This window comes from Gorilla gorilla, chromosome 2 (assembly GCF_029281585.2).
Source record: "Gorilla gorilla gorilla isolate KB3781 chromosome 2, NHGRI_mGorGor1-v2.1_pri, whole genome shotgun sequence".
Lineage (NCBI taxonomy): Eukaryota > Metazoa > Chordata > Mammalia > Primates > Hominidae > Gorilla > Gorilla gorilla.
In genome coordinates, this window is record NC_086017.1 from 147,540,773 (window position 1) to 147,553,700 (window position 12,928).

At 37.3% G+C, this 12,928-nt stretch overlaps 1 protein-coding gene across 4 annotated transcripts in view; it reads right to left on the minus strand.

Moving 5' to 3' along the window:
- Positions 1-12,928, minus strand: part of STAG1 (STAG1 cohesin complex component) — a 413,034-nt gene that overhangs the window by 18,420 nt on the left and 381,686 nt on the right. For all 4 annotated transcript variants that reach the window (XM_055382952.2, XM_055382953.2, XM_055382954.2 and 1 more), the window contains 4 exons: positions 12,272-12,411; positions 8,706-8,807; positions 4,503-4,651; positions 3,070-3,198 (listed from right to left, as the gene is read on the minus strand). In XM_055382952.2, coding sequence (XP_055238927.2) covers positions 3,070-3,198; positions 4,503-4,651; positions 8,706-8,807; positions 12,272-12,411 — 520 coding nt within the window. The remainder of the gene's footprint in view (positions 1-3,069; positions 3,199-4,502; positions 4,652-8,705; positions 8,808-12,271; positions 12,412-12,928) is intronic.

Consider the following 12,928-nt stretch of genomic DNA (forward strand, 5'->3'; position numbering starts at 1 on the left):
ACTAAAAAAATACAATTAAAGATTAATTAAAGGAATTAGTATGCTACACTAGAAAACATACATTTAATATAAAAGAAGGCAGTAATGGAGAAAGAACCAAAAAAAAAAAAAAAAAAAACAAAAAACCAAAAACCAAAAACTCCAGGAGACATATAAAAAACAAAAAGTATAATAATAGAGAATGTCAGGTTGAATTTAAAAACACATGATCCAATTTGCTGTCTACATGAAACACACTTTAGATTCAAAGATACAAAGGCAGAAAGTGAAAGGATGGAAAAAAAAGGTGTACCATGCAAAACAGTAGTCAAAATAAAGCTGGAGTGGTTATAGTAGTATGACACAAAAATGTCTTAGAGAATGACACTTTAGAATAAGACTCAACTGGTCAGGAAGATGTAACAATTAAAAATATATGTACAGGTCAGGCGTGGTGGCTCACACCTGTGATCCCAGCACTTTGGGAGGCCGAGGTGGGCAGATTACTTGAGATCAAGAGTTCAAGACCAGCCTGGCCAACATGGTGAAACCCCATCTCTAATAAAAATACAAAATTAGCCAGGTGTGGTGGCACACACCTATAGTCCCAGCTACCCAGAAGGCTGAGGCAGGAGAATCGCTGGAACCCGGGAAGCAGAGATTGCAGTGAGCCAAGATTGTGCCACTGCACTCCAGCCTGGGCATCAGAGTGAGACTCCATCTTAAAAAACAAAAAAACAAAAAAACAAAAAGTATATACACCTAACAAGAGAGCCCCAAAATATATGAAGCAAAAACTGACAGAACTGAAGGGACAAATAGACAATTCAATAGTAATATTTGGAGACTTCAATATCCCACTTTCAATAATGAATAGGACAACTAAGCAAAAGATTAACAAGAACACTGAAGACCTGAAAAGCACTATAAACAGAACTATAAGCTAACTAGACAGAACACACATCTACAGAACAAAAACTCCAACCAAAACCAGAATGGTAACACATTTTCTCAAGTGATACATGGAACAGTCTGTAAGACCGTATGTTGGTCCATAAAACAAGCCTCAATAAATTTAAAAGGATTAAAATAATACAATGCATGATCTCTGACCACAATGAAATGAAGAAATCAGTAACAGAAGGAAAATCTGGAAATTCAGAAATACATAAAAATTAAACAAAATACTCCTGAATAACCAACAGGTTAAAGAAGAAATAAGTGAAATGAGAAAATACTTTGAGATGAATAAAAACAGAAATGCAACATACCAAAACTTACAAGATGCAGCTAAGGTAATGTTCAGAGGAAAATGTATAGCTGTAAATGCCTGTATTGAAAAAGTTTTCAAACCACTCCCACTAAAATTCAACACCTGTCTCTATCATATTACCCCATTTCAGTGCCTGAAACTCTCGTTTGTCTGCCTGTTTTTTTTTTTTTTTTTTTTTTTTAGAGACAGTCTCACTATCTTGCCCAGGCTGCTCTCAGACTCTTGCCCTCAAACAATCCTCCCACCTAAGCCTCCGGAATAGCTGGGATTCCAGGTCGGAACCACTGAGCCTGGCCATCTGCCTGTTTATGCTGTGCCCCCTGGCATTAGAGCATAAGCTTTACAACAGTAGCTGACCATATTAGGGGCTTAACAAATATTTTCTGATCAACATGACATCAACATCTTTACTTAGAACTATCACTTATAGTCATATAAGTATTAACTGTCTCTCCAAAATTCTATTTATTTAGAATCCTGTTATATTTAGAAAATTGACTGATTGACACAGGCTCCCCAGGCTGTCGCCCAGGCTGGAATGCAGTGGCATAATCATAGCTAAGTGCAGCCTCAAACTCCCGGGCTCAAGTGATTCTCCGACCTCAGCCTCCCAAGTAGCTGGGACTACAGGTACACACCACCACACCTGGCTAACTAAAAAATTTTTTTTATAGAGATGGGGTCTTGCTACGTTGCCAGGACTGGTCTTGAACTCCTGGACTCAAACAATCCTCCTGCTTCAGCCTCCTTACAGGCGTGAATCACTGCACCCAGCTAGAATATTATAAAGGACTCTCTGTCTTAACAGTTTATAAAATTTAGGATTCATTATAGTATTATCCTCTAAAAAAGTTTTTATTTTATTTTTTCATTGAGATGGAGTCTCGCTCTGTCACCCAGGCTGGAGTGGAGTGGCATGATCGCAGCTCACTGCAACCTCTGCCACTTGGGTTCAAGCGATTCTTGGGCATCAGCCTCCTGAGCAGCTGGGACTACAGGCACGCACCACCATGCCTAGCTATTTTTTTTGTATTTTTTTTAAATTTTTTATTTTATTTTATTTTTTTTGAGACAGAGTCTTGCTCTGTCACCCAGGCTGGAGTGCAGTGGTGCGATCTCGGCTCACTGCAAGCTCCGCCTCCCAGGTTCACGCCATTCTCCTGCCTCACCCTCCTGAGTAGCTGGGACTACAGGCGCCCGCCACCACGCCCAGCTAATTTTTTTGTATTTTTAGTAGAGATGGGGTTTCACCGTGTTAGCCAGGATGGTCTTGATCTTCTGACCTTGTGATCCGCCCGTCTTGGCCTCCCAAAGTGCTGGGATTACAGGTGTGAGCCACCATGCCCAGCCTAGAAGTTTTCTGGTTTGGTTTTAAATAAAACTTACCCAATCAAGATTTTCTTTTGAAATTATATTTATATTTCTTTAAACTGTTATCAATAATCAAAAAAAGCAAATATGAAAAAAATCAATCTTTTGAAACAAGTAGAATATAAAACTAAAATGAAATTAATATAAAAGGAAAGAAGGAAGAGTTACACAATGGCTAAACCAGTGTTCATACATCTTTGAACTGCATAATAAGAAATCATTTCCACCTGCTTAATTTCATGTTGCAGATTCTAGGTTACTAAAAGATAAGCAGTGAAATAACTACTACATAAATGCTTGAAGGAAAACTATAATTTCTTAAAACAAACTACCAGAGCCTAAATTATCAAGAGTAAAGATATCCAAATGATTAAAAATTTTTCAAAAAATAAACATTTACAACAGTATTATTATAAAAACCACTTCTTTTGTAATGTGCAACTTACACTGTCTTTTTGTCCTGTCGAAGAAGTTTAGAAGAAAATTCACTTAGTACTTCAAGAAAAGCCAGATTAGGAGGTGGATACTCTTGTCCTTTCTGATTTTGGTATTTAAATGCAAACTCTATGCCATCCCTGAAGTAAAAGAAAATATCAACTTATTTTTCCAGATAGTGTAGTTCTCTCAATTAGCTAACATTACACAAATATTTGTGAAGGTAGTAAAATTATCACAAAAGGTAGTAAAATCTGATAAATTCAAATAATAAACTAATGTGAATATACAGGACATATTTGTGTATATTTATAGTATGAAACTGTAAGTTGGGGAAAATATACAAAAAATAGCTACAGAGCAACAAAGCTAAATTCGTATTTTTTTTTTTTTTTTTTTTTGAGACAAGGTCTCACTGTGTCGCCCAGGTTGGAGTGCAGTAGTGCTATCATGGCTCACTGCCTTGACTTCCTGGGCTTAGGTGATTCTCCCACCTCAGCCTCCCGAGTAGCTGGAACTACACATGTGTGCCACCACACCTGGGTAATTTTTGCATTTTTTGTAGAGATGGGGTTTCGCCATATTGCCCAGGCTGGTCTCAAACTCCTGGGCTCAAGCAATTGGCCTCCTTTGGCCTCCCAAAGTGCTGGGATTACAGGCGTGAGCTACCCGTGCCTGGCCCGCTATGTGTAGTTTTTAGAGGTAACAAGATACCCTGGAAAAAGAATTACTAATAGATTGCCAGAATATTTGCTTCTTAGAGCTGGTAATGGTACCAAGCTGTGTGAGTTTACTAAAGATTTTCTGTTACTTCTGTTTTCACAATAATGAAACCCAAATCACTTTTGTATAGTCTTAACAAAAAATTCTATAATAATTATTTTTCCAGAGTCAGGGTCTCACTCTGTTTTCCAGGCTGGAGGGCAGTGGTACAATCATAGCTCACTATAATCTCAAACTCCCAGTCTTAAGTGATCCTCCTGGCTCAGCTTCCCAAGTAGCTAGGACTGCAGGCACGTGCCACTGTGCCTGGCTCATTTTTATTTTTTGCAGGAGACAGGGTCTTACTGTATTGCCCAGGCTAGTTTCGAACTCCTGGCCCCAAATGATTCTCCTGCTTTGGGCTCCCAAAGCACTGGGATTTACAGGCGTGAACCACCACACCCAGCCTGTATAGTCTCTCAAACCCACTGTTTTCTTACTGACAGACCAGACAATAATATGTTATTAAATTTTGCTTTCCATACTTTGTAAGATGAACAAATGGGTGGTTTAAGTTTTTTCAAATTAAAAACATCCTCCCAGTTTAGAATCTCTAAACTAATCTCTAAAGTTCTTATAACTTAAAATTCTATCGTCACTTTAAAAATGGGTCAAATAAGACTTATTTCATTAAAATTCAAGTAAATCAGATTCTGCATAACAAAGTGTTTATCTCACTCACTTGTGAAGTGTGGCAACTGCTTCTCGTGTCTTAATCTGGTCCAATCCAAATGTAAGGGCAAAGCGACGTGCCAGTTCTTTAATGCCACTGACATGGGCAGATGTCCTATCTAGGTTGGGACCTTGCTCTTGAACAAGTTCATTAAATAACTGATAGAAAGAAAAAAAGAAGAAAAAACCTATAGCTCAGAATTTTAAACATTTATTTTCAGAATAGGTAATTAAAAAATATGTAAAAGGTATAAGGTGAAATATGTTTCTCTTCTTGCATTGAACTTTAGCTACTCTGTTCCCTTTCTACAAATTGTCTATTATTAATAGCTTGAGTTAATTTTCATGCTAGTGGTGTGATTAAATGCAGACAGAAATTTGTTTCTAATAATAATAAAAAAATACATTCTTTTTTTATTGAGAGAGTCTCGCTCTGTCACCCAGGCTGGAGTGCAGTGGTGGGATCTCAGCTCACTGCAACCTCCACCTCCCGGGTTCAAGGAATTCTCACGCGTCAGCCTCCTGAGTAGCTGAGATAATAGGCGTGTACCACCATGCCCATCTAATTTTTAGTAGAGATCTTGGCCAAGCTGGTCTCAAACTCCTGTCCTCAAGTGATCCGCCTGCCCTGGGCTCCCAAAATGCTGGGATTACAGGCGTGAGCCACCACACGTGGCCAAAAGAACGTATTTTGAGATGGGAAAAGGAAATACATTTATAGAAGTACACTGTATATTTATAAACATCTATTCTTTTTGTTATTGTTTTTACAGGAATGACAATATATGAAATATAAGGTTAAGAGGTTTGTTTTTTCACTTATTATATTTCAAACAAGAACATTATATAAAAGAAGACCATTTACATACATGGTGCTATGATTTTTCCCACCCAGTAACAAAATACACCAAAAAGTTCTTAAGCTGGGTGGAGTTTTATAAATTGCATATCTGTTAGCTATTTCCTGTGAAAATAACAACAAAAACAGAACCCTGGAGGTAATATACAAGCAATTATCATTCCACTACCAAATCTAAAAACTTAATTTTATCTGTAGACATCTAACTTTCCTCCTGTTATGAGGGGTGAACTGTCCAGACTTTCACCTAAAGCCATTCCCTCCTATGCATTAGGTAAGAAGGGAGTATGTAAGGTTTCGCCTGCTCAATAGTTTTGCTCTTGTGTTTACTGCTCTCTCCTGCCTCCTAAACTATTCCTTCTGTACTAGATGTATACATCTTAAAAATACTCTTAACTTCTTGACCCCATTTCCTCTGCCAGCTACTAACCCATTTCTCTGATTCCCTTTATAGCAAAGGTCCTGAAAAGTGTTGTTGACATTTCTTTTCTTCAGTCTCTCACCTCCCAATCTCTCAATTTATTCTAATCACACCATTCACTGAAATAGCTCCTGGGTGCTAATATGTTCTGCACCTTTTTAGTTTTCTTCAGCAATAGATTGGCCTGAACTACTTGCTGTGTCATTACTGAAGGAACAGTTCTTCCAGGGATTTCAAATTTATTCATAGATAATTGTTTATAAATTCTTTTTTTTTTCTGAGGAGTCTCGCTCTGTCACCCAGGCTGGAGTGCAATGGCATGATCTTGGCTCACTGCAAGCTCCACCTCCTGGGTTCATGCCATTCTCCTGCCTCAGCCTCCTGAGTAGCTGGGGCTACAGGCGCCCGCCACCACACCCAGCTAATTTTTTGTATTTTTAGTAGAGAGGGGGTTTCACCGTGTCAGCCAGGATGGTCTCGATCTCCTGATCTTGTGATCTGCCCGCCTCAGCCTCCCAAAGTGCTGGGATTACAGGCTGTTTATAAATTCTTAAACTTTAAAATGTTTTCACATATTGGTATATACAATAGCCTTAAACTTTAAAACTTAAAGTGTACATTTAAAGTGAATACAAAGAATACATTTTGTTGTGAAAAATTCAAAGAATACCAAAGTAAAAGTTATTCTTTCTCTCTTCTACCAAATACCATTATTCTCTCCAAAGGTAACCAGTGTTTAAAGTCTGAAAGTTTTCTAGATCAGTATAGATATATTACTTTTACAGCTAAAGTTTTTATTTTTACATAAATGGTAGCATACTGCATTTGTCCTGAAACTTGCTATTTTTCACTCAATATTTTGTCTTAAAAATCCTTTATCTAGCTCAGTTTATTTAACCATTCCCCTGTTGATAGACATTTAGATTATTTCCAGTTTGTTACTATTACAGAGACTGCTGCAATAAAACATCTTTTACATATATTTATTGGTACACACCTGTGCATATCCATGTAGATACCTAGAAGCAAAATTACTGGCTTAAAGGGAATATATATCTTCAATTTTGGAATATACTACAAAACTGTCTTCTAACAAGGCAGTTTTCAAAAGGGGCCTTTTCCTCTATATCTTTGTCAATCATTTTCATTCATGCCAATCTGTTGAGCAGTAAGTATCCATTTTAATTTGCATTTCATTAATAATAATAATTATTATTAGAAACGGGGTCTCACTCTGTCACCTAGGCTGAAACGCAGTGATGCAATCATAACTCACTGCAGCTTTGACCTCCCAGGCTCAAGCCATCCTCTCACTTTACCCTCCCGAGTAGCTGGGACTACGGGGTGCGTGCCAACACATCTGGCTATTTTTGTTTTTGTTTTTGGAGACGGGATCTTGCCATGTTGCCCAGGCTGGTCTTGAATTCATGGGCTCAAGCAATCTGCCTGCCTTGGCCTCCCAAAGTGCTGGAATTACATGTGTGAGCCACTGTGCTTGGCTTTCATTAATTATTAATTACTTATGTTATATATAATTAATGCTTTTCTTCTTTTTTTTGAGGCAGAGTTTTGCTCTTGTAGCCCAGGCTGGAGTGCAATGGCATGATCTCGGATACCTGCAACCCCTGCCTCCCAGGTCCAAATGATTGTCTTGCCTCAGCCTCCTGAGAGTAGCTGAGATTACAGGCACCCGCCACCACGCTTGGCTAATTTTTTGTATTTTTAGTAGACATGGGGTTTCATCATGTTGACCAGGCTGGTCTCGAACTCCTGACCTCAGGTGATCTACCCGCCTCGGCCTCCCAAAGTGCTGGGATTACAGGTGTGAGCCACTGCACCCAGCCTAATGCCTCTTTTCATGTTTACTGGTTTGTAAGATTCTTCCTTGGAAAAGTGCCTTTTTCATATCCCTCGCTCACTTTTCTATGGGATTTATTTATCTTTCCTACTGATCTGTAGGATTTGTTATGTAGGACTGAAAATATTTCCATCTGTCATTTTTTTTTAACTTTGCTCAAAGTGCTGATTGATGTATACATCTATTTAATCTATTTAAATTTATACAGATTGGCTGGGGCAAGGTGGCTTATGTCTATAATCCCAGCACTTTGGGAGGCCGAGGCAGGTGGATCACTTGAGGCTGAGGAGTTTGAGACCAGCCTGGCCAACATGGTGAAACATCATCTCTGAAAAAAAAAAAAAAAAAAAAAAAAAAAGAAGAAATTTATACAGATCATCAATGATTAACTCTGTGACTTCTTTAGAAAGAGGATTTAAAAAATATCCTCTTATTTTCTTATAAACCCTTATTTTTGTCCTTTTACATATAAACCATCTAGTAGTTATTTTGGGTACACATTAGGTAGGACTATAAACAGCTATTTTTTTCAAATACACAGTCAGCTGACCCATCACCATTTATTGAATAGTCCCAATCCTTTTGCCACTGATATAAGACTTTTATCATAAACTAAATACAAACATATATATAATGTATTTTTATATACGCACATATCACATATATATATCCACTAGGCCCCCTGAAATCATTTTAAATTACTTAGCATTTATTAGAAATCTTATTTACGCAATATGAAAAACATTTTCTTATCTCCTGGTGCCCTTCCTCATGAAATACTTTTTATATTTTTCTTCTTAAATTACTACTTTTTAAATTTCCAATTTGACATTTCATCTAGTCCAGGAATAAATCACCTTAGGATTGCATCTATTTGAAATATGAACTCTAGGATTTTCTTCCAAAAGAAAAGACACCTATGTCTTTGTACCAGAAAATATCCACAGTAATGCACTGACAAAACGATATAAAATGACCTAGTTTAAATGAGATGAGATACCTAGCAAATATTAAGCACAGAGAAGTGCAATAATGTTATTTCCATTCTTTGTCTCCCTCTCTCCAAATTTCTTACCTGTTGCAAACTGAGAATGAGAGTCTTGGCACACTGAATTTTATCAATCTGCCTGGTTTTACTCAGTGTTTCCTTAATAATATCACCATAGTCATTGTAATACTGTGAGGGAAAGAAAGAAAACATGGCTTTAAAATTACTGACATTTCATGAGATAAAGAATAGGTTGGTGTCATTTCCTTTGAAAATGAAAAAAAAAAAAAAAAGAACAGGTTGGTTGGTAAAAGAAAGGAAAGGTAAATAAAGTGTTTAATTTCTTCATCTTAAACTTAACAGGAATTAAATAACTAAAGTTACAGGAATGCACATTTGATGTTTAAGATTATGAACTAATACTAGTAAAACCAAAAAAGCTGGGAATTCCAGGAAGAGAGGTGGTGAGAAAAATTCCCCATTCTTGTTTTTTCTTGTTTGATACAGGGTCTCACTCAAGCTGGAGTGCAGTGGTGTGATCGTAGCTCACTGCAGCCTTCAACTCTGGGCTCTGGTGATCCTCCCACCTCAACCTCCTAAATAGCTGGGACTACAGGCATGTGCCACCACACCTGGCTAATTTTTTAAAAAAATATTTTGTAGAGATGGGGTTTTTGCCATGTTCCCCAGGCTGGTCTTGAACTCCTGACCTCAAGTGAGCTACCCACCTCAGCCTCCCAAAATGCTGGGATTACAGGCGTGAGCCACTGCACCTGGCCTTCTCCATTCTTGTTTTTTGTTTTTGCTTTTATTTGTTTTTGAGATGAAGTCTCACTCTGTTGCCCAGGCTGGAGTGCAATGGCATCATCTCGGCTCACTGCAACCTCTGCCTCCTGGGTTCAAGCAATTCTCCCACCTCAGCCTCCCAAGTAGATGGGACAACAGGTGTGTGCCACCACGATCGGGTAATTTTTATATTTTCAGTAGAGACAGGGTTTCACCATGTTGGCCAGGCTGGTCTTGAACTCCTGACCTCAAGTGATCCACCAGCCTCAGCCTCCAAAAGTGCTGGGATTACAGGCGTGAGCCACTGCGCCTGGCCCCATTGTTTATAACATGATTGAACAGACAACATCTAAAAGGTGACAGATCAAGAAACAGAATTTTGGTAGAAGCCTCCTGAAGAACTAAAACCAAAACAGTTAAAACTGCTTACTTCTGGGGGGTGGGCCTAAATAGGGGGAAGGGGGGATTAGGGTAACAGACTTAACTCTTCATTTAATACTTTGTGCACTATCTCATCCCTGTAACTCCCCATCAACATGTCTATATTTTACTATTGAAATATAAAAAAGTAAGACACAGACATCTTCGACAGTGACTGGGAAAAGTTATAATTCAGTTTTTTGACACAAGATTTAAATAATTTTTTCTGTGAGTAAATAATCAAAAGGTTTCATTTAAAACCATTAAATCTGGACATTGTTTCCAAGCTAAAGTCTACAGCCTATGTGAAGAAGTGATTAATAATAGTTTGGCAATTAGATTTTCAAAATCTCAAAAAGATAGGTATGTTTCCATGATGTGAAATGCTAAAAGGCGAACAGCTCAAAAGGATCCTTTTAGTGCAAAGAAGAATTATCTCAATGAAGAAAAAAAGATCAAAACACTAAAGTACTGGAGAAGGCAGATTTCTTTTAAGTTCAGACTGAACCAATTATGTACAAAAATTGGAGGAAAAGCCACATAGCCATATATCAGAAGAGCAAATAGCTATTATAATACTCACAAAAAGGTTAGAGCCTATAGTGAATAGAAGTGACCCTGAAATGCTAAGGATGATAAAAGTTCTGAATAAGACTCACTTTTTGGAACCAATGAAGTATTGTTAAAGGATTACCAGGAAAAACCAGAACTCAACATATTTCATGCCCTTTATTTCCTGCTAAAGAGAAAACTATATAAAAAGGGTAGGATAAACACTTATAAAATGGAACTGACATCCAGGTTTAGTGAAGAGATAATGAAAGCATCAAGTTGTTCTGAATTGAATTAGTTTCCTAGGCCAGATGAATCGTGTCTTAAGAAAATTTGTGGAGATTATGGAAACTTTGTGCTCTTTAAGAAATGGTGAAGAATAGGAAAGGTGCTAGAGGACAGAGAAAGATAATCATAGTTCTGATTTTCCAAAAGGAAAGGAGGTTATATGGAAAATTAACCCCTCCTCCACAAATGCCTGGGATCCACCCTAGATATTTTTCATTTAGGTTGAGTGGGACCCAGGAACATGTAATTTGGAATAAAGTTCCAGGTGACTGATGGAAAATCAGGATGAGGAATAACTTTTCAGAACAATACCATCAGTGAGCTTGATGCTGAGCCTAAGATTACAGAATACATTATTAAATGTAATGCCTGCGAATATTTGGAAAGTAAATGGTCACTGGAAGCAAGCAGAAGTTTGCTAACAGATCGTGACATTTTCTTTTAGAAAGGGTCAACATGCAAATATCACAGTCTATTTGGATATCAATAATTAGTTTGACAAGTTCTTTCATGATTTCTTTTTGGATTAAGTAGAGAAAAATGAGCTGAAACAGGTAGGCATATTTATGCTGCTGTCTTGGCAAGGGCTTCTCTTCCTTTCCATGCTCATCTAGTAAGCTCCTATTTATCCATGCAACTCTGTTTACACATTAGCTTTAGGAAGTCTTCTCTGGCTCCTCTCACTTAAGTCTCTCTTTATATTTGGTGTTAGGTTAGTAATTTATGCATCTATCACTACAATAATCATGCTGAAGCTTTGTGGTCTAGTGAAAAGAGCTAAGCTTTGAAGTTAGACAAGCCTAAAATAAAATCCCAGTTTCTGTTACTTTAATAGTCGTGTGTGACCTTGAAAGGTTTACCTCTCGAGCCTTAGTTTCCTTATATGTAAATGATGATACTATTTCTTACATCACAGGGGGATTAGAAAGATCAATGATAATGTGAAAGTCTTAGAACAGTGTCTCAAATATAAATGGCATGAACACATGGCAGTCATTCATTATCAGTATGCTACGTTATATTATGTTTAGATGTTAGTTAACTCTTAATCTGTAAGCTCCTTAGTGCAGAAATCACGTCTTACTTAAACCTCTGGCTACCAGCACATTACTCAACACATTGCAGTTGTTCAGCATAATATGATAAATCAGCTACTATACCATAACTGGAATTGGACTACACCCAAACATGAAGACACAAGTAGATCAAATGACACATACAATATTCTAAATAAAAGAGAACATTCTCTCTGACACAAGAACAAGGCAAATACAGGAAAACTGAGAAGTATTCCCTCCCATCTGCGCCTGTCAGGCCACATCAAGAAGGTCTCTGAGCACTGCTTTTTCAGAGTCAGGAACAAAATGGAGCTTATGAAAGTAGCTAGAAAGTATGTTGTTTCATATAAATGCTCGAACTCCTACTCAATGGAACTGATATAATAGTACAGACTGATAAAAAGCTTATATAAAAGAGAAACTTTATCACAAAATCATCCACATTACATAGGTGAAAAGCTGTCCATTTTAACTTCTGTCATCATCCTTTCAATTGCAAATTTCTCTGCCAGTTAGAGGAAGGAGAAAAATAAGAATATTTAACTATACCTTCATGTAGTGTTTGAAGATGTCTGCAGCTGCATGCATGTCAACAATGTCATAAATGATAAGCTTGCTGAAAGCAGCAAGTAGATTCCTTCTTTTATGTAAGGCCTCAATTTTATTAGCTTCATCTTCTTCATCACCCTCTAAACACAGATTACAAATTGGTTATGAATTCTGGTACTTTATCCACGTAAAACAATGCAGATAATCTGTATAATTGAAAATTAGATTAATATTATAACTTCACAAATAGTACAATTCAGTTTTAGATGGGACGAAAACTGTTACATTAATTATTTTAGGGTGCTGTATTTAGTTACTCATTTATCAAACATTTAATAGGTACTAAGGTTTCTATCTTCTTAGGAGATTATCATAGTAAAGACTGAGTAAGATAAGCAAACCATGTATAGTCTACCCTCCTTTATCTGTGGATGCAGAACCCACAGATAGGGAGGGCTGACTATACTCTACCATTTTATTTAAGAGATTTGGGCATCCATGGATTTTGGTATGAGTGGGAGTCCTGGAATCAATCCCCCACAATACTGAGAGACAGCTGTATAAAGATTGGTTTTCTGATACTTGTGTCATAACAATACTGTGAAATTATCTGATTACCTTTAAAATGCTGTCTTTTCTTATTTCAATATTCCTTAT